This window comes from Opisthocomus hoazin, chromosome 6, assembly GCF_030867145.1.
Source record: "Opisthocomus hoazin isolate bOpiHoa1 chromosome 6, bOpiHoa1.hap1, whole genome shotgun sequence".
Lineage (NCBI taxonomy): Eukaryota > Metazoa > Chordata > Aves > Opisthocomiformes > Opisthocomidae > Opisthocomus > Opisthocomus hoazin.
The window spans coordinates 32,274,200-32,302,046 of NC_134419.1; the positions used below are offsets into that span (position 1 = coordinate 32,274,200).

The 27,847-nt window shown below is 43.4% G+C and overlaps 1 protein-coding gene across 12 annotated transcripts in view; it reads right to left on the reverse strand.

The window, feature by feature from the left end:
• Positions 1 to 27,847, reverse strand: part of RASAL2 (RAS protein activator like 2) — a 193,412-nt gene that overhangs the window by 121,551 nt on the left and 44,014 nt on the right. For 7 of the 12 annotated variants that reach the window (XM_075422578.1, XM_075422573.1, XM_075422574.1 and 4 more), the window contains exon 1: positions 12,699 to 13,293. The exons of the other annotated variants lie outside the window; for them this stretch is intronic. In XM_075422578.1, the coding sequence (XP_075278693.1) occupies positions 12,699 to 13,293 (595 nt within the window). Of the gene's footprint in view, positions 1 to 12,698; positions 13,294 to 27,847 lie in introns of those variants that run through there. 12 annotated transcript variants of the gene reach the window in all.

Below are 27,847 nucleotides of genomic sequence, written 5' to 3' on the forward strand. Positions count from 1 at the left end.
TGCAAATAATCTGAATCCCACATTTAATCCAGTACAGCGAGGTAACGACCTGTAATACCTCTTTTATCAGGTCTACTCTTTAACCTTTAGTTAAAGGTTATGTGAGGTTCATTTCCCTTTGTAATGTAACTCAGCTATTGTACCTGCTTTCAGGAGGAAAAGCTGGCTTTGGGAGAAAAATCCACTTTGGTTAAGCATAAAGAGGTCGTCACCAATTTGGTCAAAGCAAGACACCGAGATGCTGGCTTGGATGAAAGCTGACTCTAAGCGCCTTGCTCTCCTTATTGCCACATGATCTAAATACTTGCAAATCAAAGCTCAATTCTGTTCCAAAACTGCAGAATACAGTGGAGGATTTCTCTCATCTTACCTACGCTATACGATGTTGAGGGAAAATAACTGTGAAAGAAAGAGGCAACAAGGGAAGAAATAACAGTGCCAAGGCAGAGAAACTGCAAGTGCTGAGCTGACGCCGTGGCAAGGGAAATCCATTCTTGTAGGCCAGCCAGGTTTGGACACCTGAGCCATGGTGAGATCAAGGCTCCCGAGATCCCACCAAAACAGGCGGAGCAGGTTTACTGTGCTTTTGGCAAACCCCAATAAGCATGATTAATGTATCCTTTGATGATGGGCTAGCTAATTAAAGGGATCTGTAGCTGGGGTGCAGTACTTCAGGTGTTCTTCGACCGGGTTTTCCCTCTACTTCATATTGTTTCCTTCTCCCTCCAGTCAGTTTGGCCATGAAGAACAAAGGCAACTTTACATCCTCATCCCAAACACCCTCCACCCTAGAGCCCATGCCTACTTAGTTTTTCCTCCTTACTCCTCCTGCTTTCCCCAAAACTGGCAAAATGTAAAGCTTGTGAGGACCAAACCAGTCATTCTTCACTACGCTTCTTTTCATCTGATTTATCCGATGCTCAGTGTAATGCCACAAACCCCCTAAGTGCAAATACGCCCTTGTTCCCAGATGTTTTCCCTGCTGTGTGCTTTGCAGACTGACACCACGAAGTCCCCCCTAGCTCATCCAAACCCCCTTCTATCAGAGGGTAAAGCCATCTCATTTGGTGCTCATCTCCAAAAATCCCAGCAGGAGAATAAATGAACCCAGTAAGTGTAAATAACCAGAAGAGAGAAAATGTCTTTCCTACAGCAATGCTAAACAGCGAGGTATAGGTCACAACCTTGCAGGAACAGGCCTGATAACATCTAATTAGCAGTCCCGCTGCGCAACTGCATTTTGTAACAGTAAATCCAACCAGACCGGGAGGAAAGGGAGAAGGGAATCTTTATATAAATATAATAATTTTCATCCAGTTTGAAGAGGTTTGTTTTATGATACCGTTTCATGGGGTTCCCCCGTCAGTAGGAATAATCAACCCACACAAGTGATTTTATGAGTTATTACCGAAATTCATTTCACTCCTATTGGGAAACAATTTACAGGGGCAGCATGGATTTCTATTAATTAATTCATTTTTAAACTGAAATACTAAGAATTCAGTTTGCTGCCAGAAGATGGGTGGAGAAGGTAAGGAAAGTTCACGTACCCAAGAGACTATTAACCAGAACCAGCTTGGACAATGCATTTGAGAAGCATTTCCTTCCAGCTACTGTAGATAGCTGTCCTTAACATGCCTTTACTTGAGCAGCCAATTTTCCACTGAGTACAATGAGATCTCAAAACACACACGAAATCAGAGTATAAACAGACACAAACATCCACTTAGTGATATAACAAAAGAAAATACAGGGCAAAAAAGTTGAGCTTCCCCATTTTCTGCCCTTTATAAAATATCCTGAGGTTTCAAACACCCTCTGCTACATGCCTCCACACCCCTGTTTTTTTTAAGTGACAGTATTATTATAGAATACCCTGCTTAGCTGTCTTTGCAGTGGTGTTCTTGAACAAAAATAATAAATTCCACCCAATATTACTGCACAGTTTAAGACAAAACAAGTGGCAGCTGCTAAAGCATGAATGAGGCTGCAGCAGCAGCGGCAGCAGGCGGGAGTGGCGATTCAGGTAGAGCAGTACAAAGCGAGAACACTTAAAATACGTACGAAGATCTTGTCACAGACAGGAGAAATGACAAACCGATGAGAGGCAGCACCAAAGAGTGAGAGATGAAGGAATAACTTCCTTTTTTCAAGAGTTTTAGTTTGTTAAAAGACAAGACAGTGCTGCTTCTGCATCCTCAGAGCTGGATGGTACCCTACCCCCCAACCCCTGACGGATGTCAAACTTCTTTTGGTACATCTCTGGCGATAAAAACCATGCATGGCATCTTGTTCATTTCCTCCTTACCGCTTAGGTTGCCAAAAACTTCAAGCTCTGCTTTCCTTGCCACATCTCCAGAGCAGTACTATTTGTTCTGCTCTCGGTGACTAAGGATGATCATGCACCTGTCTTGTCTTTGTAAAAGCCTCTTTAACAACAGGATGATATCTTGGTACCCGGGACCAGTTTTGCTAGCCCTGAAGCAACCAGACACCATGATGAAAAGAAAAGGGGGGTGGGATGGGGGTGTCTATTTTTTCTTTCCCAAATTCTCATGTGATTAAAATCCATTAAAATGCAAACAGGCTTGAATTTTATTTTACCCATCAGTGACCACACTTCACTGTCCCTGGGCTATGACTGTCTCTTTGTGAATTCTCTGCGCATAAGAGGAGTCAGGCTCTAGGTTTAGGAGCAATCAACAAGTAAACCTTGCTAAATATATATGTGTGTATATTTTATAATGATCTCCATTTTTCACGTTGGTTTACATTGATCATTGAAAAGTACATTCAGCCTCATGTTTGCTCACCTCTGAATAAACAAAGTGAAGGCTGTTGGGTATCCAAAGACAAATGAGACATTACAGATGTAGACAAAATCTATCATCACCCTGAAAGCATTTCTCTTCGAAATCATCTAGCCATGCAGAAGTTTTTCAGAGAGGAGATTCCTATATGTGTTCTCAATTCAGCCCAAGCCTGTTGCGGGCAGGGAAGGAGTCTGATGAGGCTTTTTTCCCCTCCACATACTTGACGATTCAGAAGCATACGACTTCCTAAGGAAGTTTTTCTTCCCCTCACATTCTGTAGTTTCCAGTTCTCAGGATGGGTCTCCTTAGGTTCACATGTCTAAGATAATATATAGCACACCTACCTGGAGGTTCGGCATTAAAATAAATGCATTTACATCCACCTGAACATGTGATTCCCCATCAAGCACAGCCATGTAAATCAAATACAGCCTGTGCACCAGCTGGGCTCATACCGCACAGGAGCATTTCCTTCTCATCTGCAGACTTTGTCCCCTTTTGCCTCAGCAGGAAAAAAAACCCAACCCTGTTTCAGGGACATACAAGTCTGGAGTTGGAAATGATAGTTTCCACAGTAACAGTAGGAAGGCGTCAGAAGTCTGGGCATCTAAGCTGCACAGCGCAGCTCGGCTCTTGTAGAGCTAGCATCCACCAAATTCAAGATGCTACCTAATAAAGTGTTTTGGTTGCTGCGCAAACACAAATTTCTCAGTTAGTACATTTGAGCCATTCATGTCTTTTGTTAAAGTAACTCAAAACTCCTGCTGTACACATACAGTTCTCCACAGACAAAACCAACGGTATTTTACAATTATATTTAAGGGCCTTCACTGCTGTTCATAGAAGCGTTCACAGACAGCTCAGAAGAAACTCCACAATGAAAAAGGGAGAACATATTTCCTGCAAGGAAGTTTTCCCCTTTTGCAGCTATTAGAGTATATCTAAGCAGCAGCTAACGACCTGCCGCCATAACGAGCTCCTCGGGCAGGTTTTGTGGCAACCTCCATTGAGCCCTCTGCTGTTGCAGATAAGCCAGCTAAAGCCAACCTCGTTAGCGCGGCGATAATAGTGGCTGCAGCCATCATATATCTGTACGGGGCAGGGGAAAATAGTCATTAGCAGTGCTGTATGGCATATGGGTAGACCTCAGAGGCAGCCCAGCCTGGAAGCCGCACAGGGCAGACTCCGGGCAGAGACTGCGGGCTGTCGGCAGCGCAGGGCTGTCCATCTCATCCCCCCCAGCATGCCCAGCCCCAGCTTGGGCTCACTGGCACCCAATGCGCACGTAGGAGGGCACCAGCCTGATTTTGGACATGCGCAGGATTTGTCTCTGCAAGACGAAGATAAAGAAAATTTTGCACCATCTTTTACTGACACACATTGGTTTGCTCTTTCCTTATTAATTATACACACTGCTATCCCACTGACTTTTCAGAGTCCCAGGGCACCTCGCTCAGCTGTTTCCTTGAGATTATGTATTAACAGTAAAAGATATATAAACTTCTGAATGCCTAACCCCACACAGTCACAAGGGCTCACCTCCCACCCTGCCAGAGCATTCAACACGTTCCTAGGTGCCCCACGCTTTGCCCCCATAGCAGCCCAAGTCTTCTTGGTTAAAAGGCTTTTATCGAGACAGGTCATGTCTAACACTGAGACATGGTAATTAAGGGACAAATCTCCACGTGACAGTGACACATGCAAGTGGAGGTGGAGGTCATGGTCAGAAACCATAAAAACCAATGTCAAGACAAATGACTCAGCTCTGTCGCAGCAGGCTCTGAATGATTCTCCCTTCCTCTCTCATTCCTTTTCAAAACTTCATCCTATTTTTGCTAAGAAAAAGTCTCAGCATCATTAAGTACTACCTCAGTAAAAGAAAGGACTGTCATTTCAAGACATTGGTGGCTTGAACCACACTCGTTTTATCAAGCTACAGGAGGGCTGACAGGAAACCCACGGCCAACCACACTGCAGGTAGAAGCCTGCCCTTGCTAAGCACCACACACTCAGCAACCCCGGCCAGAAAACGCCAGCATCTCAGTAGATTAACCACTCAAGTCTTCATTGCTTAATAAAGCTCGCAGAGGAACTGGTTACTAAGCGAGGCTATTTATACGGGACACGCCAATATACTTGATCGGTAATGTAAAAAAAGCCTTGCTTGAGCGGAGGTGACTGTAAGCAGCTGGGAGCTTTTCAGATCTCTGTATTTACCTTCTGTCCCTCACACGCAGCACTACCTGGAGCCGTGTTGCTGACAAAGCCTCTTCTCCTGTACAAGTGCAGTCAGAGCTAAGAGGAGTGATAAAGTAGATGGAGACACACGGCAAGAATTTAAAGTTTGGCAGACTTTTTTTTTTTTTTTGTAGTAATTTATCAAAACCGCTTGCCAAAGCATCTATGTCACTAAATGACTGTTAGAGGAAAACTGCTTTTAAGAGTGACTGCATTAAAAGGGCTTTTATTTTTTCTATGAAAATGCACTGTAAACTCATAGACTTAAGTAGCAGAAAATCTACAGCAACTCAGCTTTGGATGAGTGAGATGCAGCTAGAAGTCTGACCATTTCCATCATCACAGAAGTATGCAACAATCTCAGAAGATTTTAAGGTTTTATTTGGGACTAGTCAGAGCATGGGATGCAGGAAAGCGCTTCAGTTCCTATAAAACATGCAAAAGCAAATAAAGTCAGACATAAAATGAATAAGCATGTCTGCTTACAACTTGCCATTGGACTTGGCAGCATACTTTCTTGTATTTCACTTTTTAGAAAGAGGGATTCGTCCACGATGCGGGGAGGGTGAGGACGAGGAGAATCAGAGAGCTTAGCAAAATAAACTAATATCAAGAACTAGAATTCAAACCTCATACAAAGACTAGAAACTATTAAACCAAGACATAACTCATCCTCTAGGTCTCAAACCTATAAACAGCACCAACAGCGATGCATGGCGATAGACAAATATATGCACCTGGGCCACAGAAGTGTGTTTTCTCAATACTTGTTCTCACACACCACTGTCAATAACCTGGCTCCTCTCTGCATCAGTTTTCAGATAAGTGGTTTTTGAGAAGGATGCTCCTACATCAAATGCACACATTAAAATGCCTGGCATCTTCCCCATAGGGAATAAAGACAGAGAATGCCTGCTCTCTAAAACACCAGCTTCTCTGAGAAACTATTTCAGTAAATTTTTTTCACTTTCTCTGCACAAAATATTTTTTAACGGCACTTGAACAAGCGGTCCTGTAACTTGTGAAAAGCTCTCTCGCCCACAGAAGACCAGATGTCTAGCTTCAGCTTTCCTCACAGTAAGAACAAAACCACTCAGGGGACAGTTGGTTTCAATGTTAACGTGTCAAGAGTTTCATGCATTAGCCTGTTGTTTACACAAACAGCTTCCTTGAAACAAGTGATGATTTACAGGATGATGTAGTATTTATTTCAGAAGAGTCCGAAGAGTCTCTACCACAGAGAAAGTATTACCACAGAAAGCATAAGGCTAAACAATAATACAAATTAATGTTAAAACAAGTGATCAAGTAACTCTATAGTACCGCAATGGTATAAATAAGAGCACAGAGGGAATCCTGTGTATGTTTGTTTACTTCTAAAATGCCATTGCTTTCAGTCCTAAATCACATGCTGCTAGCATTACAAATCTACACCATTCGTTATTTGGAAAAAACCCAAAGACCTAAGAACCAAATACTTTCCTTTGGGTTTGTTATTTTAAGGAAAAAAGGGTCAATGTGCCTAGGAAGCGCTCGTTGTGTAAGCATGCAGGCAATTTTCATCTCACGCCAAGTTCCATTACGGGCAGCATTTATGGAAATGCAAACCAGGGAGCTCTGCCTGCAGGAAATTTTACCACAGCAGAACTTACCCTCTTGCTACAGGCTCTAAATGTACGCGTCTACAAGAGCTACGGTTCCCATTTCCAGACACCCTCTAGACCAGGAGCATCTCCCGCCGCCCTCCGGGGGACCCTGCCCCGGCTTGGTCTCAACAGCTCCAGTTTCTCCTTCCAGAGCCCAAAAGTTGAAACATGCAGCTTTGCCAAAGACTCCAAACCCAACTGCTCCAGACACAGCTCCCCCTCTGGAAAGCAAAGATTGTTGTTTCTCCTCCAGCCATTTCCTTCCGACCCTGTCTGGCCTGTTATCAAAGGAAAAGCTTCTCCCACCAAACCCCCAAATCTTTACTTTACCGGGAGCCCTTTCTCCTAATCTCCACTCTTTCACTCTTTGGCTGTCTCTAAGAAAGCTGCATCTCTTCAAACCTCTACCTCCCTGCAAAGAAAATACAGGAGATGAAACGGCTCTAGGACACAATTACTCTTCTGCTCAGATAATTTCTCATGATCAAGGCAATCACAGATAACATCCTTCCAAGCACCAGCTGTCAGTCTCCTCTGCACAGAGTAAAGCACAACATCCCGACAGTCCCACGGATACAAAAAACAAGAAAAAGCAACCTGGAATGCAAGCCTCTGTCATTCACTTGCCATGATTTCATGAGTCAGAAAATAGCTCTTGCAAATATAAATGTCCTCATTCATCCCGCTGCATGTCAATTTTTAGAACCAAACAAAACGGTCTGGGAATTAAAGAAATGAAAATCAACAGACAGCACTGAAATGAGCACAACTACCTGCTCACAGACACCATTCATTAAGTGTAATTACATCCAGATAAGCATAATTCTATTAGCTTTAGATATTATGGCAAATTATTTGGTGTTGTGTTCATAAATGTTCAGCTGAACTGTATAAGCCTGTTGCCCACATTAACCGTGACAACGCCTGGGATGAAGCGGGCACGGTTCACCAGCAAGAGGAAACACTTCAGGGCGCGGGGAGGGTGGTGGTGGGGTGCTGAAGTGATAATCAAGGCTGTCAAATGCCCGCAACGCTCCTCTGTGCAGCCCCATCCTCCTGGAATTTTCACTATCCACGTAACACGATATATACTACCACAAAGCCACATTACAGGTGAAAAAAGACAAACTGACTCTGCACTGCAACCTGTTATTTTCCTAGTTATAACCCTAAAAAAACCCTACAGTCATTTTAATGCAACGTAGGGATTAGGCAGAAGCAGCTATCTTGAATCTGTCCTGACAATTAAAGCTGAATGACTTTTAACGGTAAGACTACACCTTGCAACAAAACATAGGGGATTGTAGCAGAAGGACCATAAACTGATATTTGCACAGCACTTAACTGAACACATGAATTACAGAATAAGCTCAATTGTCTAAAAGTTCCCTAATAAAAACCCCACCAAAAATAAACTACTTAAGAGCAAAAGAGATTTGGGGGTGGAAGAACATGAGTCAGTAGAAGGACTTCTAAAATGAGAAAGTGGTTTTAAAAACATGAAAACAGAAAAGCTGCTCCAATGAGTAATAAATACTGAATTCCCATCTCAGACAGGAAAAAGTAGTTTTGTACTTTGGGAATCGCTGAAGAAACTGAATGTTGAACTGCCTCAGCTTTAATTTGAGTTATAAATGGGAAATATAAATCTCTAAATAAGTTTATATGGAAAGATAGAAGAAATAGATTTTTATTAATCTAGACTGTAAAGACATTAAAAAGGGCATAGCATTTTAATAACTTTAGTGAATTATAAAAAAACAAAATCAATTCCAGAAAAGTAAGAATATATAATATTCTCTCACTCTAGGTACAAAAAACTCTATAAAATGAATTAAAGCATAAAATCAAAGTTAAAGGACTGAAGAAACATATCTTCATCCCGGTGAAGAAAGAAGAAAATAATTCTGAATTGATAAAAATTGGAACACAAGAGTGACCGTGAAAGCTAAATGCACACTGAATAAAAGAAATCAGTGTTCACCCTCTCCCTCCCCCAAACCAAACCAGAGATACCAAGGGAAGATACAGGTAATTGGTTCTACTGAAGAATTATTTTGTCATCAATCCACAATTAAACTCGCACTGTCCTGAGATCCAGATAAGCAAGAACAGCGAATTAAATGTTATCTGAGAACTCTCTCGCAAACCCATTCTCAACAGTGTTAACAGGTCACTGGTAATACACAGAAATAATAAAAAAAGGTGCAGCAGCTCACCCACACCCCTTGGATCCAAGGCTTTGTCTGCATTGCTCCTTCCTTATCTTGTTTCTACCGAAATCATGGTGTGTTCGCAACCAACAAGTTGATCAGAATGACACTTCTCCTTCCTCAAGTTGACACATTCATTAGAAATTAAAATGTTCTTACATTTCTGAAGTTAATAAATAATAAGACTAAGTGCATATCCTTTTACCTCCATGCTTTGCATATGCTAATTTGAACACTGGTTCCAAGCGCCTAGCTTCAGAAGTGGTTCGATGTCAGCACATGTGCACCAAAAGCCCTTCATTCACAGCCAAACCTGGCGCAGGCTTCTCCGGCGAAGACCCACACAGCACACCAGGAAAGGGCTCCACTCTTCCCACCAACCGGCCACCCTGTCCGTCCTCTTCCTCCTACAGCCCGTGCCGCAGAACGCGTGCCACACGCTGGGGAGTCGCCGCACCTCGCCAAAGCCCTGCCCAGGGCCGAAAGAGGCACTTCTCCCCAGTCCAGCATCCTTCCATCACCAAAGAGGACGAGTGAGTCCATCCAGGAGGGAGTTCTACAGCCAAGAACCGATGAAGCAGTGTCTGAACATGCTTCCTAGACTCTGAGGCCAGCTGGAAAATATTTAACCAGATTTTTTTTTTAATTATTATTTTTTTTAAAAATCCCACTTCCCTCTTCAAGTTGCCAAAAAACCAACCGATCCTCTTTTGGGAGGCAACTATGTCCTGCAGAAGTGAACTGCTCTTCCCTCAGCTTACAAAAATCAGTAGCAAACTCCGCCAATCGCCACCCAAACCCACGCAGGCGACCCAGCCTCTCCAGTTCTGGTGCAGAGATGAAGCAAAACACCAGAGGCCAGGCAAGCGTTGGAAGAAAGAGAATCTTTTACAAAGTTGATAATCTGCAAGTATTTCAGAGGAAAGTAGAAATACTTTTAATGACATGAGCTTGTGGAAGTAAGGGGCTTGGCTCCTTGGACAGAAGCGAGACAGAAACCATGTCTCCAGGTTCACTTGGTTGAACTCCACAGCACGCCTCTCCCACTGTGTATTTCCCAACACAGAAAAGCTCCTCTTGGGTTTGGGTCACAGTGACAGGCATTTCTGTCCAAACAGATGTTTCTTGGGAGACTTTCGATCAAGCTCTTCGAAGTTAAACTGTCTGCACACTGGAGAAACCCCATGTCTCACACCATCTCTCGGCTAACAAAGTGCCTGAGCACTTTTACCACGGCCTTCAGTTGCCTGAGGATTCCCAAATTCTGCCTCTCCTGGAGAGGAAAACAGAACACATTCTTGGATTTTTCCTTGAACAGTAGACAGGACTGGACTGTAGGCATGGGAAGATACCTTCTGCCTGCCCAAGCACCAAAACTGCCAGTGGACAATTCGGTGACACCCTCCCCCCCCAGCTAAACTCAGGTGGTATTTGGAAGGAGAACAGAAGATTTCATCACTTCTGAGCATCTAGACTGTGGTTGAAGAATATGACAGACTAGGTATATTTCTCTCACCCCTTTTGTCTCCAAGTTACTTCCCTCAGACCCACAATCTAAAACCCCAGGAGCTCACAAGCTGTGCCCCGGTTTCATCAGGTCTACAGTACTGTGTGGGGCAGGAGACCCTACCACCCATCAGCTCCAGCTAACTCTAGCAAAAGCAGCTCTTCTTTAAGGAAAAATAAAACCAGTGGCAAGCAACTAGCTGTCCTGTGTCTAGATATGCCACACAGCAGCATGTTTTGCAGGGTGAACTACTTCTCTTAAACCTAAACTGCTGTCTGCTTGCAGAACAGAGGATGAACCTTTGAGCAGGCAAAGGCTGAAAAGGAATTCCACGGAGGTGTCCATCCCACCAAAAGCTCCGTGGTCCCGCAACAGCAGCCCGAGCAGGACCTGGCTGTTTCAGGCGATTTTGTGGGTGACTGCATCAGCCTTGTTCCCCCAAACACCTGCCCACCTACGAGCTCCTCCCTCGAGAGAGTTCGACTTTTAATCTAGCATCCCGTTGTTCTTCTCTCAGTTCCTGAACTGTGACTCTCTGCAAAACCAGTTCTGGCAGGCTCAGACAGAGGTTTGTCCGACCCCAAAGAGCCAAAAGCCTCTGTCATTGTTCCGTAACTGACATGAAGCATTTACAAGTGGTGGCTTCTCACAAATAATCCTTTTCCTCTGTTTACTTTTCATGCTATTCAAAGCAAAGCATCCCAGTAACCTAGTTGAGTGACAATACTTACAAATTATGAGAGAACCATTTGGCATCAAAGTGCACCAGAAGAGAGGAAAAAAAGGAACTACAGCATGTTCTGCCTCTCACATACTGCGAGATTTTGACCCAAAATGCTTATATCACATAAAATGCCTTCCCAGTATAGCTTGCCAATGTATATTGGCGGGCAGAAGAGATCAAAGAGAAAAACTGTCCCAAGCAGCCTGCAACAGTAATTCAGTCTCCCAGGAGCTCTCCACAACAGTGGGAGCCTGCAGTAGAAATCTTTGTTTCTGATGTGAATGCGTAGAGAAAAACAACCAACCAACCCCTTAACAAGTCTTCAACAGAGAGCAAGGGGGAAGAAAAAATTTTAAAAAGTAATTCTATGACTTCTTCCCCCCCCCCCCCCCATATTTCATGTTATTTAACAAGCATCATCCATCCAAATTCCAACCGAGAAAGGTCTCCGAGAAACCCAAATCAGTGACTGTATGTAACTAGGTCTGAACACATACAGTTCTTAGTTATTTCTTCTTTTTGGCCATTTGTTTTTGTTTTAGAGCAATGTGCTTCCAGTCACAAACATAAACCTGTAAGGGACATTCCACTGTGACTAAAATACAGAATATTCCTGTAGATAGAGTACATTCTTCTTTCACTACTGCTACTAAGCTGTGTATTTTTTGAATACTGATGACTTGTCCAGCAGTCTGAACTGGATCCAGATGTTATCAGGCTTTTAATACAATAATCTGGAGGACTCTGGAGTCTCGAGATTGGGGGGAGAAGGAAAGTTTTGGGGGTTTTTAATTATTTTTTTCTTTGTGTTTTTGAAAGGATCAGTTACTTGGTTCAGGCTGGGCAGCCCACCAAGAAGTTACAGGAAAGACCACGGGAACAGAAAGAAAATTTTGCCCCTTTTCCATTTTTTTTTAAAACCCCACCCCCTCTACTTTATGCGTGTTGTTCTCAGCAGGGCAGATTTAAATGAAATCTCAGACTGGCATCTTGCTGACCTCAATCCCAGCTGGCTAAACCTTTGCAACACGGCTGTCCTTGGCATCTACCCGAGAGCAGACATCAATTTAGCCATTTGATTACAACACTGTGAATCTGGTATGAGGAACTAGATCCGTTCCACTGTCTTGAACACTGCTTAAAAAGACAGCTTTATTTCTCTCTCTCCCCCTAGTACTTCGCTTACAGCAGCAGGCTTGATATCTCAATCAGGGCACCATAATGCTGCAGAGGCTACCGTGCTTGCAGGACTGCATGTACCACATGCCCGGGGTACATCTGAGAGAAAAATCCTACTGCTTCCACCAGAAGATGCTTGTTTCAGAGGGACCTCCAAGTTTTTAAGCACAGGCCAAAACCGCTCACACCACTTCCTAATCAGGAAAGGCCCTTTTTCAGTTGCATGTTTTCAGACAGAATATCAGAGTTGCCAATGTCGTGTTAATAAAATTAAGTTAAAAACCAATTTAAACAACTATCATATGCCCCAAAGAACGTCTCATGACAATCACCTGTTACACAAACAGAAGTAGAAGAGAACAAAAATTAGTTCATTACCTGTACTCAAACTGATTTGACTATCTTCTGTCTTCCCTTCATCTACTGACTCACTGTCAGGCTCCCCTTTTCGACTCATTATCTTTGAAAAGCCACTTGAGAGAGAGGAGAAAATGCCACGGATGAAGTAGCCCTGCTGCTCAGAGTCCACCAAACGCACGGCTTGCAGAAATGGCTTTGCATTCCTGTTTCCAATGTGTGGCACGGGTTCAGACAGAGATCGCTTGAAGGGAACCTGGAACGGTCTAGTCCTTGCTTGCAAAAGCGCCTCTGTGGGGTCTTCACGGAGATCATCAGCACTGGTAGCATCCACGCTTGTAGAACTTTTGGCCAGGCCTGGCTCATTGCCCTCCCCTCTCAGGCTGAACAAGTGCTCTCCTTTGCTTATCCTCCAAGGAAGCCAAGGATGCGTCTGCCACCTGTATGCTCCGAGAGGTTTCTCTGTGTCAGAACTCATTTGTTTATCCATCTTCTTGCTTTTCATTTGGTGGTACCAATGATAGTCCTTCAAGGCAGCAGTGCCAGCATCTTGTTCCGACAACGATCTTCTGAAGGTCCTGGGAGAGAGACTATAGTGCTTTTTGAAAGCACTCATTTTCCAGCCCTTGAATTTCAGCTCTTAACTTGCATTCCTTGTCACTTAAGAATCATATAGCTGTAGTCCCTCACTCACCATTTTAATGCTGCAGTCACTTTGTCCACTGCTGTGAACTGCAAGACAGCAGAGGCTCCTCCAGAAGAGCTTGAGCATCAATCCCAGAGCCAGGTATTTCTACATCTCAGCAAGACGGACGTGCCCTCACCTCTGGCAAGCCGACTTCTAACGGCACATGCAGCCCTGCTAAGCTTGCTGCCGCTTCCTGCGCTGTCACATCTCTGCACCAAGCTTTCAGGAAATGACTAAGAGAGCCCAGCCATGAAAACCCACAGTGGTGTTCTGCGCCAATCACACTTCACTTTTTTCAGTCTACATTAAAGATTTGGTTGAAAACACAAAAGAATGCGAAAGTACTTCACTCGAGTCCCAGCAAAGTCTCAGAAAAGTGTTAAAAAAATCACAATACCCAACTGAGAGTCACGCACATTATGTTCTTCAGTTAAGTAGTAAAATACATCAAATAAACAGAGTAACATACAACATAAAGACAATTCCTAGAGTTTATATTTACCACAGGTACATCGTATCACTTAAGAACCCCTCAGAGTTGCCTTTTAGAGAGAGGTAAAAAAGGCAGATACATCAAAAGCGAGTGCTGGAAGCTCCAGAGAGGAAGGCAAAGGGGAAGAATGCAGTAAGGAGAAGAAACACTGCAATTTAATGTAGTGAGAGTGTAAATACACTGCAATGAAATAAGTAAAGGGGAGGAGAAAAGGGACAGAGAGGGTGGGTGGGACTTCACCAAACACAGACCAAAGCAAAGGGAAGGTTCTGAGGCGTGATGCTGTGGCAAACAGAACAAGACAGCAGGCAGAGTCTCGCTTTTCTTTTGTGTTCCCCCTGCTTCTTCTTTTTAAAAAAAACAGAATGGGTTGTAGTTTTATAGATCTAGTTGGAATAAGTAGGATGGAAAAAATAGCCCTATCTGTTTAATCAAGAGGAAAAAAAAACCCTCGCCTTCTCTACAATTTAAGAAACAGCTGACTATTTTAAAATCTCATAAAGAAAATATCCGCTGGTGAACTCAGATCCTGCTTGCCAAGTTTTAGACCAGAACACTTAAATCTCAAGTCTACTCAAATCCCTGAAAATAGGGGGTTTATAATGGAAACGCTGACAGACCCTTGGCAATCCAGTGACAATGAAAACTACTTCTCTGGTTAAATAAAATGATAATCTGGTCTGGCAGACCAACAAAGCTTAACAGACCCACTATGGGATCTCGCCTTTAAGCTAGGCTGCATTTGTCAGCCAAAGTACATTCCTCACAGTTGCAGATGCAAAACCTGCCTTACTTATGTGCATACACGGAAAAGGGTATCGCTGCTCCCTAGAACAGTGATGGAGCTACTCAAAGACCTCCACCACGCTGAAAAATAATCTCCTTACTCAGTAGCAAGTTACACTCTTTAATTAGAAGTAACAGAATTGACTTTCTGAAGTTGCCATGTTCAGAAGTTACAACCACCAAACTCAGACGCAAGAACAGCTCAGGCACTGCAGTGCAAATTCTGCATCAAAAATACTGACGCTGACTCTCGTGCTTTGTAGGAAGTCATGCTGCTCAGGAGCACACGTCTTCAATGACAAAAATGTACCTAAACAAGAACTCTGCTACAATTTCCATCCGGAGCAACTATCTCCTGAAGGAGGCACGAGGAGCAGTGAATACGTGCACACATGCAAGTACTCCCATCGTGAAAATCGCAAAATTTGCCAGGAAAAAGTTAGCTGGCTCTTGTCTTTTGTTTCTTGATCTCAGGGGTTCCTGATCACCCTTATGATGCAGTCATGTTACAGACTTGCATGGGTTTAGTTCTTATAAGTAATTGCTGACTTGACCCTCATCCACTGCTGGTGGGTTTTGCCCTTCTTGAACCCTTTCAGCAAGCAGAGATGCCTGAGGGTCCTTGTTTCTGAAGGCTGAGGCAAACACAGCATTGAAGACCCTTCAGCTGGGTCTGCTGTTACTAGATCACCCAGCCCTTCCAGTAACGGGTCCTTGTTTGCCTTGTTGAGCCTTTTACTACTCATGTGGCATTAGTGATTTGAACAAATGCTTTGAATTAGTCAGTCTGGTAAAACAGGCTTTATGGAACTTCAGAAGTAAGTATAAATAAATACGACAGACAACGATGTGGCTCACTCTAATGGCACAAGCCATAATTAGCAGAGAAAACTGAGAATGTGAGGTAGGTTTCTGGTCAGCTCTGCAAGCCTCGCTTGCACAAGTTTCCGCTAGCACATCTACATCTACTTTTGGTTTGGGAACACAGAAGGGCAGGAGAGGACAGAAGACAGAGACCGACAGTGCAGGAGCTGAAGTCCACCCGGGATTTGCTTGCTGAAGATTTCTAGCTTGCTTTCTAACTCCTGTTAAAACATAACGACCAAGCTCAGCACTCGTACAAACCATGTTTTGAAACAGTGTTTTGAAAGCACTTTTCTGCCATATCAGAGGACTCGGTATGGCCAACAAGAATGACTCAACTCAGATAATATGACACCAGCTGCGTCAACGTTATTCTGAAGCAGGGATTTAGCAAAACAGCACTTTGGACAGAATGAACCTTTAGGCGAGACGCTGGTCTTAGCATGAGGACAGAAATGATCACCAGGACTCCTTTCATCCCAGTTCTCATTTTCACCACCATCCTGTGGACACCTGACTGTATGGAAAGATCAGTTCATCTCCTTCCCAACACAGCTTGCGTCACATCAATCAACTTCCACAGACCACCCATTTCAGCAGGGGAACACACAGAAAGATTAACTGTGTCTCAAGTTACAGCATGAAGCAACGTGCAAAACCAGTTATGGGTTAACTTCTACTTAAAAATATTTTTATTGGTGCGCCCAGGGGTTGGACCTCACTTCTGTACAGAACTAACAACACAGAGACAGGCCTCAGTAAGCACTCAACATGAAGCCCAGGAACATCAAAGTCACAGTTTAGTTTAAGTTTGAGTAATGTTAAGAAGGGTCTTTACTTTTGACTTGGGATTTCACTTCTGATTTCATGTTACCACTGCTCAGCCGAACGCACTTTGTGATCAAAGAAAACAGTTATCCAGCTGCCTCCACTTAGCTGTGATTCCAGCGTACTCTACAGAGGGTAAAAATGGTCTTTCTCAAAGTGCTTCTACAAACGGCACACAAGGCTTGCGTGTTTATCGACACAAAATCACTGATACACCAGTTTGCTTAGTCTACAAATAAGACAATTCTTTTAAATTGCTAGCTCAAAAATTTTAGCCTGGGCTTTGAGTCAAACTGGACTCTCCCTTATACTGATTCAATCCCCTCTATCAACACACATCGTAAGTAGTGAAGATGATGCCCGAACAAAGCCTTCGTCTGTACTAATCCAACACCACTGATTTAAAACTGGTCTCACTTGGCTCCAGCATTTGGTGTGTATATATAACATGCAAGTAACTCACTCACATAGCAGAACCTGCTCCTTGATCCGCAGTCCAGTCACTCATGTGAAAACCCAAGTCCTTTCAGAGCAGCAGTTTATCTTAGGAAGTATTTACGTGGTCTCACTATCGTAAAAAAAAAAATCAACTTACCAGCAGTGACTGCTAACATATTGGTTATGTGAGATCGCTAACCACGCAGAGCTACCCACTCAGCTGTCAGCAGGTAAAATAATTGCAGTGGAAGAAAGGAGCTTGTCAATTAACTTGAGAAAATCTGCAATATTTTCACTTATACCTCCTGTTTTTAATATGTACTGCATAAAAACGTGATCCTCAGCTATCAAAAACCTCAGAAGTAGTTTTTTTTTGGTAATGTTTGCAGTTCATTGTGCCAAATAATTCATTTAGCTCTTTCAGAAAATTACTATTTTCTTCCTAACAATCCAGTCATTTAATCACCCGATTTGACATGTTTAACAGCATGTATTTCACTACTCCTAGATATTTCAGTAATTTATGCACAAAATGTAGATTTGCTATGTTGGAATATAACTGTATTTCAGCTTCAGGATTGTATTGGGAAAACAATCTTTCTTAACTTTATAACAACATTTCACAGAAAATGTACACGAGCAGCATTACATTTTCACCGAGCATATGAAGACAATTCTTTGGTAACGGCCTCCTGCGTGGGCCGTCTGCTCTCCACCATTCGGCTTTCCAAAAATACCACCCAGCTCTGCTGCATGACACTTCAGAAATTCTGCAGAGTATCTGTTGTTTAATAAATACTGCCAGCCAATTAAAACAAACAACACAACACCCCCCCCCCAAAAGCATCACTGTCAAACACCTGGAGGGAGAACCTGTCTCTGATTATAAAAGTTAATGTTTAATGCTCACTCGCTTGCTCTCTGAAGGCTTCTAGTGCTTGAGTAAAGGCACTACAATGTGTAAAATTCTAGTTCATCTTTAGTATAGCTTATATCGAGAAAAAGATGAACTGAAACATCCCATGACTGAGCTACTCCATTTTAAATTAGTTTTGGACCAAGCACAAACTTCCCAGCTTCTCATTTATTAAAACATTTGCCGAGACGTGAAGAGGGAGGGGGGAAAAGAGAAGAGAGTTCAAGACACCCAACAATCCAAACCCCACACAACCAGCAAACCCTACAACAAACCCTGCACGTTTATTCACCACCCTTGGGTTTTCAACCAAGTCCTCTCTTTAAATCATAAAGACAGCAGGTTAAGATGACATCACTTCTGAGAAGCTCCCAGATTAAGCCCCCAACTACTAGCCATCAAATGAGTCCTTTAACACATACAAAAGCAAAACAAATCACACCCTTCATCCTCCCCAGCCAAGCCAGCAGGGATGCAGCCAGGCTGGGATCCTCAATTTTGCAGTCTAGCTCCCCTTAGCTCTCTTCCCCTTCAAAACCAGTCCAATGCTCACTGCACTGGAACAGTTCCTGGAGCAGCAATCAGTACATAAAGCAAAAATCATCACGAAAGTCTTCCAATTGACACAACTCGGCACGTAGCTAAATAGGACAGAAGATGAAAGATTTTTCCTTCCCTTTAAATTAGAGACTTCTCAAAATACTAAGTTTTGTTTATGCAAGGCTAAGTAATTAATGACCTAACATCCCCTTCCCATCTCCTATCACCGAGATGCATCTGTTTCCCCCTGCAACGTTTCCTGCAGGTGGATATCACTTCTCCTCGGCTCAGCGCAGACCACTGCACCTGACTTGACCGCTTAACATTTAGCGCGTGAAGTTATGCGGAGGACAAATGAAACAGCACCTGAAAAACTGTTGCATTTGGGATCAGAGTGACTGGAAGAGCAAGGCTGGCTGGAGTTTGGAATCAGCATGGTTGGAACACAGTTAACTTACTGAGCCCAGAGCTCCTGAGAGCCAAGCTGCCACGTGTTTATCTGACAAGCTTGGAGCTGGCAATGCGTACCAGTGACCACAGGGGAAGCTCACCTGTCCCAGATAAATCAACGAGGTATGCTGAGAACAAAATGCTTCTATGAACAAGCAACGCAGCGATACCAGCACATTTAAATGCCAGCGAGCACCTCATTTTCATGATGTGAAATTCCCATGCCAAGGCACGCTGCAACTGTTGTACCGTCACTGCCCTGCGTTTCCAAACCCTCTACCTCTCACTACGGCCAGAGCTGCAGCGATGCAGACTGACTCTGGTCTGCACTTGTGGTGGTCTAGTCTCTGAAGGCAGGTACTGAAAAACTCTTCCAGATTCCTGCCCTCTTAATTCTTCTCCTACAATTTCTCTACTGATACAAACTCCCCACTTGGAAGTCTCCCGGCTTCATTTGTCTATGCTGTTCCTGTGATCTGCCTGAGAAACTGCTGCAGCCCCATCAACCAAGCAGAGCAGAGAGAGATAATACAAATTTATGAGATGCTGAGTTTTGGATGGATGCCAGGAAAAGTTAGCAAGAAAATCCCATTTCAATACATCGTGAATAAACCTGTAGAACTGTGATGCCAGATTTTAATTTCGCTAGCAATCTTTTGTTGTTGTTGTTGCCGACAAAACACAGCTCATGCCAAGTTTCAAGGGCCATAAAACTGTACATTTAGAAGCCAGCCAAGCGCACGCAGCGTCTAAGCGAGCCCACACACAGCTGCCAGCAACGCCACCCCAAGCCGGCCAAGTCTCTCAGCAACATGCACTGGTGCAAATAAACCAATGTATAACCTGAAGGTAAACACTCTGGCAACCCCTTTGCAGCACAGAAAGTCGTAACACTACAAACATCTCTTTTTACTGCGTGTCGGCACTTGCCTCAGAAATTTGAAGCAGTGTCCAGGTTTCTGTAAAGTGGGCAAGCCCTCAGCCCTGCCCTGTGACAGAGATGCTCTTGCAGGGCTGGCTCCTCTGCGGGCTGACCATCGCTTTACCGGCACATCCCGGGGGCTGAAACCACAAGGAAACTCTCCAGAGCCATGGGCCACCAGATGCAGCTCCATGGGCTGACGACCGCTTCACCAGCACGTCCCGGGAGCTGAAGCCAAGGGGAACACTCCAGATCCACCAGCTGCAGCCCCATGGGCTGATCACCACCTTCACCAGCACATCCCGGGGGCTGAAGCGAGGGGAGAAACCCTCCAGAGCCACCAGCTACAGCCCCTGAAGAGAGATAAGTGCACTGGCCTACCCTACTGACAACTTCTGCAAGACTGTCCTTCAACTATACAAAAAAGAAAGTGCTTATCCTCACACTCGGACATCCATTTCCTTGTGATTACAGGTTGGGCTTGGTACCATCTGAAACATCACACGCAAGATGCTGATTTAGGTTTTTAATGATGCTGGTTTTCAGCAAGTAAAATTACCTTTCCATCTCCCCACTCCTTTTCCAGTTGAAATGTTCTGGATTTTTGCGGAGAGAGGGTAAAAAGCCCCAAACCCAAGCATTATTCCAGAAATCTTCAAGCAGGGTTTTACCAGCAGAACACAGTTTTATTACTAGATGTGATCCCTGCACGCAAAGCAGCTGCAGCTAATAAGAGAGGAAAAACAGTCATAGTACATAGGCATCTTAATGGATTAACATCTCAAAAATGAACTTGTTAACGATGCATAAATAGCAGGTGTATATAGTCAAGCTTTCTAGCCTTTATTTTTATGTAACTGTAAATGAGCACATCCTCAGTGCAGACTGGTGCAAAAATAAGACCTACCAACTCTAGTCTCCATCAAGGATATTAGGAATTGGGTTTGTAATTTTATTCTGTGCATTTTTTTTTTAAAAATTAACTGCTCTAACTCTGTTGGTCTTATTTTGTCCTACTCCTCCCTACGACAGTGAATAAACTATCTTTAGTTCAGCAACTCCTTCACGCAATACTAGCTTTGTAATAATTTTATTGATTTATTAACAAATATTGTTAATACTTTGTTAATAACGTAAATATATTTTAAAATGCAGCTTCTCACATATCAGAAATCCTGCAGCAAAGCCAACTAGCTGCAAAAGATAACCACCAACTAATCCACAACACTCTCCAAAATCCTTGTATATCAGTGTGCTATTATAGTATAAATATGGAACAAATTTCAGCAACATCCATAATTATAATGCTTGCATTTACCATACAAACACTAAATCTTTAACAGAAATACTCGGTCTCCTGTCATGGCTCCTACCCCACACTGGTGTTAAGCAGCATGACTTCGTGGTAGCTCGGGTGGAAAGACAGGCAGCACCAGGACATCAGCAGAGATGTTTTCCCAATGCCCTGCGCCAAGCACTTACCCGTTCTGGAGTCTGGTTTACTGCTAGAAAATGCCAATTGGCAGACTTGGTGGTTTCCATGGCCAAAAAAAGTCCAGTCAGTAACAAGAAAGAGAACAACTATCTCACACAAACTGTAACATCCTCTTCTGCAGCATTTAACACCCAAGATGTTTGACACCTATGGAATCCGTGCATGAACCAAAGGAACATGACCACAGAAGCTTAATTTTTCAAATCACCCAAGACACACTTGAGTTGCTGGTTAGCTCTACATCCAGTCTGCACGACAGCCTTGATATCCAGTGGTGTTTCTGCCTGCTAGCCTGGACTACAAACAGCAATGGTTTGAGAACCTGCATACATGACCACGTTAAAGCGTTAGCCACAGAGTCGGGCACTGGGAGCTGAGCATAGAACCAACAGGACAAAGAATTTACAAATCCAGAATTACGTTAGGCTCTGAATTTATGCAGGGAAATTCCTTGAGGTGCATGACAATTAGCCTAGCACCCACCTCACAGCCCCTCCAGAACATTGTATTAATACTAGCAAATTAAAGTGCAACAACAGACAATAAATCAGTGATGCGTGGGAATTTAATATTAAACCTTCACCTAAAGAGAGAAATGGATTACAGCAAGGAATGATGAAATCAAGAGGGCAAAAGTTTGGAATTAAACCATTTAATACCAGCTCATGAAGAGGGTTTATGTAAAATTCCACTTGTTGTACCAGTAATGTAATGTAACATACCACACAAAGAAAGAAGTAAAATAAACAATGAAGAGAGAAGGAAAAAGAGAAGGAGGGCCGGAAAAAGTGCAAGTATTACATTTAAATGACCTTCCAACCAGAAGAGATCTTTCTCCACAGGTTGTCTGTCAGGAACAGCCTTGAATCAGTGCAAAAGCCAGAAGACAGGGACAGTGATGAAGTGCTGAAGTGAAGACGTCCCTTCTGCCAGGCAGCCCCGAGCCAGCTGCGAGCCTGGCGCCAGGGCTGGAGGAGCTTTCACAACGGGCAACAGCGTACACAGCCAAAAGATGAAGCAAGGTGACCTGTGGGCACCAAAACAGCACAAGACGGGGAAAGAAAGGAGCACACCCTCTCTGAACAAATCTAAGTCTGTGTTTGTCATTTAAAGAACAATTAAAGATCATTCAGTACAGGACACCTCTTGCGATAACGCTGTGTGACGTCCGAGAGATGGGCCTGCACATCCTCACACCGAGCCCAAACTGAAAATTTAAATGAAAACCCTTAAAAGTTACTATTAAAATGTGTCTGATGGTAATGTGGTACATAAGAGGCTCTCCCAAAAAGAGAAAGATACAGAATAATTTCAACCTTTGAAGAGAGACGAAGGAGGGAAGGAAGAGAATTTCTCTTTCAGAGACTATTCAGGGACACATGCACACACCTTCTCGCTACAGGACAAAAAAAGAGAACTGGACATTGTGAAAAAGGCTTTGCCCAAAGCAGGAATGGCTGCATCCCAGCCGTTAATGCTGTCCTTCTGAGGCCCGCTGGGCAGGGGGCCACAGCCCAGTCCTCGAACAAGGGCACGCAGCAGCAAGCCATGCCCACGACACAAGCATTTTATTTCTTTGGTGTCTTCTCATTCGTTATTACTGTACCAGAGACTTCTTCCCTTTCAAGTTCCAAAACGGCTTTGTTGTTGTTTCATTAGGTGTGAATGCTGGCTTACCAGATGACAAAGCTGCCTGTTTCTGAGGTCGATCCTTTCCAAACTGAGTATGCAAACTTCCATTTGTAAGTCTGAGCAAGCGGCACTTCCAGCAGCCACTGTCCACCAAGCTCTTTAAAAGAATATTCTCAATTATTTCCATTGCAAAAATGGAAATTTTAACCAAAAGGTTTAACAGGACTAGGAGGAAATAAAAAGAACAAAAAAACCCTCTCGCTGCATGCAAGAGCAAAATCCACTCCAGTTGGTATTTCTTAAATGAGTTTTATTGAAACTCTCGGATAGTTTTGTACAAGACTCTTTAGGGTGCTACTATCACACCAATCACACCAGCAAAGAAACTAGCTTTCAGAAAGAAGCCACTAATTGTCCACAAAAGAAATTACTGCCAGCCCTGTGAAATGACCTGTCAATACCCAGCTGGGATCAAGGCCATGGGAGGCAGCAGTTTCAGCAAAGATACCTTTGTCCCACCCTCTCTCGATGTGCAAGTACTGTCAAAAAAGTCACCAGATTAAAACATTCCTCCTCAAGGCCTTCGTGTGTACTCACTTCATCAGTAAAAGGGAAAACGAGCTGTTACTTGCTATTTTTACCTTGACCACCCTAGCATTGTTAGCAAACCGTGCTTCATCCTCTACGAGCAGCGCAGAACTACTGTGAACAATAAATTCCAACTTTGAAATTGTATCTCGAAGGCTCAAACCAACCTGCCAACAAGCCAAAAGTATTTGCTCTAAATATAAAACACAAAGCCATGCTGAGTTTTATAAATACATAAGCAACCACCGAAGCTAGACTAAATTAACGAACGTGTATTCCAATTCCAATAGAGAGGATGGCACTCGTATGGCTTCACTTAGTAACTTATAATAACATATGCCTTATAAAAAGGTTTTTACACATATGAAACACTCATATACCAGTGAGACATAAAATCAGGATGTAATCAAATCTCCACAGTTTTATGTACAAATCCATCGGGACTTCAGGCGGCAAAACCAAACGTGAATAATTGCATCTATTTTCTAATAAAGACCATGTGCCTCAGGAGTACACAAGTCTTCAAGAGCCCTGCTTAATGTTTCTGGAGGTATTTCTACTTCAAATAAGCAGTCCAGTTAAGCAGAGATAAACACGCACACACATCAGTGACCTTGTTTAAACAATGCACCAATTATTGTGATAAATCTGGCTGCCAAATCTAAATATAGACTTTTAGGAAAAAACAATGGAGTTTGAGTAGGAGACAGACTTCTCATATTTACAGTTTACTTAATTATCCAAATGAATGTGCAATTTGGCCTCTCTCCCCTTTTCAGGCTGCATGACTACTTTCCCGCTCTGAGCCAGGAGAGCTCTGGCTGTTACTGGAAAGGCAGCGCGATCCGGCACATTTGATGCTACGAGCGCACTTGATGCGGTTTCAAAGCTTGCATCACAGTTCGGGTATGTGCGCACTCTGCTTCCCCCAGACAGCCCCACGCCTGACACAAGGCAGATAGGCACCGCAGGACTGAGTCACAGCTACAGAAACATGGATTTTCTTTTTCTTATTTCTTTTTTTTAAATCAAAGCATGGGGGGAGGGAGAAAAATCCCATTCAAAACCCACTCTAAGTTCCAACTTTGAGTGCCCAAGCAGGAAATGACGGGAGGAGGGGGATGAGGGAAAAAAAGGTGGAGGAGAAAGTTCTTTTATTCCGGGTTATATTTTTAGACTATTACTAGTTTTGTTTTGTCATTGTGCTACAGAAACTAGACCTGTGTGAACTAATGCATCATTATCCTTTCTAATTTTTGCTAAGTCCATGCTGCAGTATTAACCTAATCTTCTTAGATGGGACATGGCAGGGCATTTGCTCCCCCAGCCCTGCTGCGGCTGATGTTTCCAGCACAGATATTCCTGACTGCAGCACACATCCAGCCATACGTTCCCTCTTTCCCCAAACCACTTGGGAACAAGTAGAATTTACCCCTTTTGTGTTGGGAACCAAGATCTACATACTGAGGACACCGAACCTGCAATCTTTATTTGTTTTGAAGCATACCAAGGTAATGTGATCTGTAACCGTAACGTACGGGAAGGAACACCGCCGAAATGCTTTTCCTTCTTGCTAAAAATACGACTTAAAAGTGCCTTTGCCCTTCTTGATCTATTGATATTTATAAAAGTAAAGCTCGATATTGCTAGGCAGGCTGAGGCTAGACGAAAGAAATCTGTGCCCGCTGCCCCCTACTCTATTTTAGTTCCTAGCAGTTATGTAGCACATTTATTCTTACTGTTTCAAAACAAGTTAAAACTAACTTCGATTTTTTTTAGCAAGTTTCTCTTCCCAGCTGTCATTGCTAGGATTATTGTCAGATTATTTTTTTATTTCCTTTCTCCATGCTTGCACAGCAGAGGCCAAACCCATTTGCGACTTCCCTCCCTCGATACAAGTTGCCATGCATAGATCAATTACACAGAAATACAATGACTTACAGTAAAGAAACCATTTGGGAAAAACACAAACATATGGAGCTCAACTTATTTATAAATATCTTCAAAAAGGAGCCTGGAAACATTCCACCCCAGGCTGGCGATGCACGCGGCAGAAGAGGTGAGGAGTGGCAAGGGAAGAAGCAGAGAAAACGGGGATTTCTTTTTTTTTTTTGTCTTAAAGTTTTGTTTTCTTCTTTCCAAAAAAAAACAAGAAAGGCCAGGAAATCCTCCCAATTTGGAATTCCCAACACCACCACGTTAGATGCAACACAAGACCTTCGCTTCCTGTTCCCTCCTCACCTCACAGCCAGGGAAGAAGCAGGACAACGCCAACGTCAGATCTCCCGGGGATGCTACAAACAGAGAAAAAGCCCCGTAGGTCAACTCTGCACAAGCTTGGGGTTGTACTATTTGTCTGGGTAACGTGCAACTTCTTATCCCATACTAGTGCATCCATTTTTTTAACTATGAAAACCCAGATCAGGTCTCAGGGTCAAGTAAAGCTCCTCCTAAAACAATTAACTCGCCAAGCCTCCTGCAGAAGCCAGCGATGCTCTCCTCTTACCATCACCAGCTGGCAGAATTCTGGTGTAGAGATGGTTCAAAGGGAAGGAAGGAAAAAAGCCCCAAAGCTCAGAACAACTGCAGCCCCGCTGTACGGGGGGCAAGGAGGACAGGTACCCAGGTAGCAGTGCTCCTGCTCGCAGCAGACATGGAGAAGCAGGAAAGGTGGGCGAGCACACCTGAAGGTCCCCTTCCCAGCCCACACCTTGGGATCCTGCTCTGGAGTGGCTGTGCCCTCCCGCATCCCAACAGCGGAGCAAGACACAAACAGCTTTGTGCTCAAAGGCTGAACGCACAATTTTGAGACCTGGGGAGAAGTCGCATGGTTTTACTGTCATGCAGTTGGCAGGATTTCCAGCAACAGAGGCCAAAAATCACCTCCCTCTATAGATATACAGGTAGGGACACGAGGACAAGTGAAGCCAAAACAAAGCCAAGTTTCTCCTCTCTGAAATGCTGTCAAGCTATCAAGTCCTTCTTTTATCTTGTTGACTGTCTAAAAAACTGACAGACGAAGACTGAGTATTACTCTGGAACAAACTGGAACACCAGACAAAAAAAAGACTGGGATGTATCAGAGCTTATCTTCTTAAAATATAAACCCCTCAAGGAATATAATTTGCTGCAATTAAATATGAAAAGACAATCCTCAAGATAATCCTTAGCAAATCACCTTAAGAGTTTAATAAGTTGTGGTTTGGTTTTGAGGATTTAACACACTTCTCAGTGTTTTAAACTGACCTGTCAGACCTACTTCTGAACTTCCCCCAGCTGACCAACACGGGAGTCAGAACAGAAAGGGTGCAAGGCAGGTGAGTTCCTAGGACCATGGAGATAACCTTTTCAATAAAGAGGTTTAGAATATTTAATTCTTAAACTAGCAATAAGTCTTGGGTATCACCTTGTATCGTTCAGAAGGTCACTGATCTTCTGCAGATAGAGCAGACTCATTCATCGACCAGACACAGCGACGTCACCATGGGAAGCTGAGTGTGCTGCCATCCAACTTTCTGACTCAGGGCCTCACGGATCAACAAGAAATCCTTGCTACCCAAGTGCCTGCAAACAGCTGATAATGCTATAGATATTTACTGTCTCACAGTAAATACACCATCGCTTTTACACTTAAGACAGATATAATTGTTGATATTTAAAATAACCCTTATACAGTCTTTAGATATAAAAAGTTATTTTAACAAGGTCTCTTCTGCATTTCCTTGTGTTTGTTTCCTGGCTCACTATTAGATATAGGCTCTATTTCCCACACACAGAAGGCATAAGCTATTTTTTCTGTATTTTCTTACTTGGCTTGTTCCATACACCAAAAAATATTCCCCGACACCCTGATTCATTGTCTACTCACAAGACAGGATCTAAGATCTCTCACGCTTCCCTCCCAAATCCCAATCATTTTGCAAACGATCAGCATGCCTAAATTGAGTGTTTTGCCAAGTGAACAAAAATTCACATTTCCTCCCAAACCACTAAACCACGTTAAAATCTTCGAATGTACACCAAATTTAGTGTGTCTCAGTGGTTTGGGTGGAAATTCAGGTACACAGACATCGCGCTTGCAAAGCTGCAATGGTCAGCTTGACAGAAGGAGGATGGCTAAGACTATCAATTCCAGAGAGAATCGACTTGATATTTACTTGTGCGTCCTGGATCGCAGCAGTAGAAGCAACCCCAAAACCCACTGCTCACACCAGGCTGCCGTTGTACCCTGCAGAAGCTCTGGCTATCAGGCGACCTCGTGGGAGCATTTTCTTGTTCTGAGCTGTTTAAAACCTTTCATTTCGGTGACTGTGGGTTTACAACTCAACAGTTTAAGGTGGCCTATCAGAGGAACCTGTAGCAAAGGCAGGAGAACACAGACAAATACCTCTAAAAGTGACTTCATTACTAAAAAAATCAGTCTACGGTGGAATTTCAAATCTACCAAAGGTTTTCCAGAAATAGCGCAAGATTTCTAGAGAAGATTGCACACAGTTCCTTATTCAGAATCTCTTTGTCACATTCACTGGA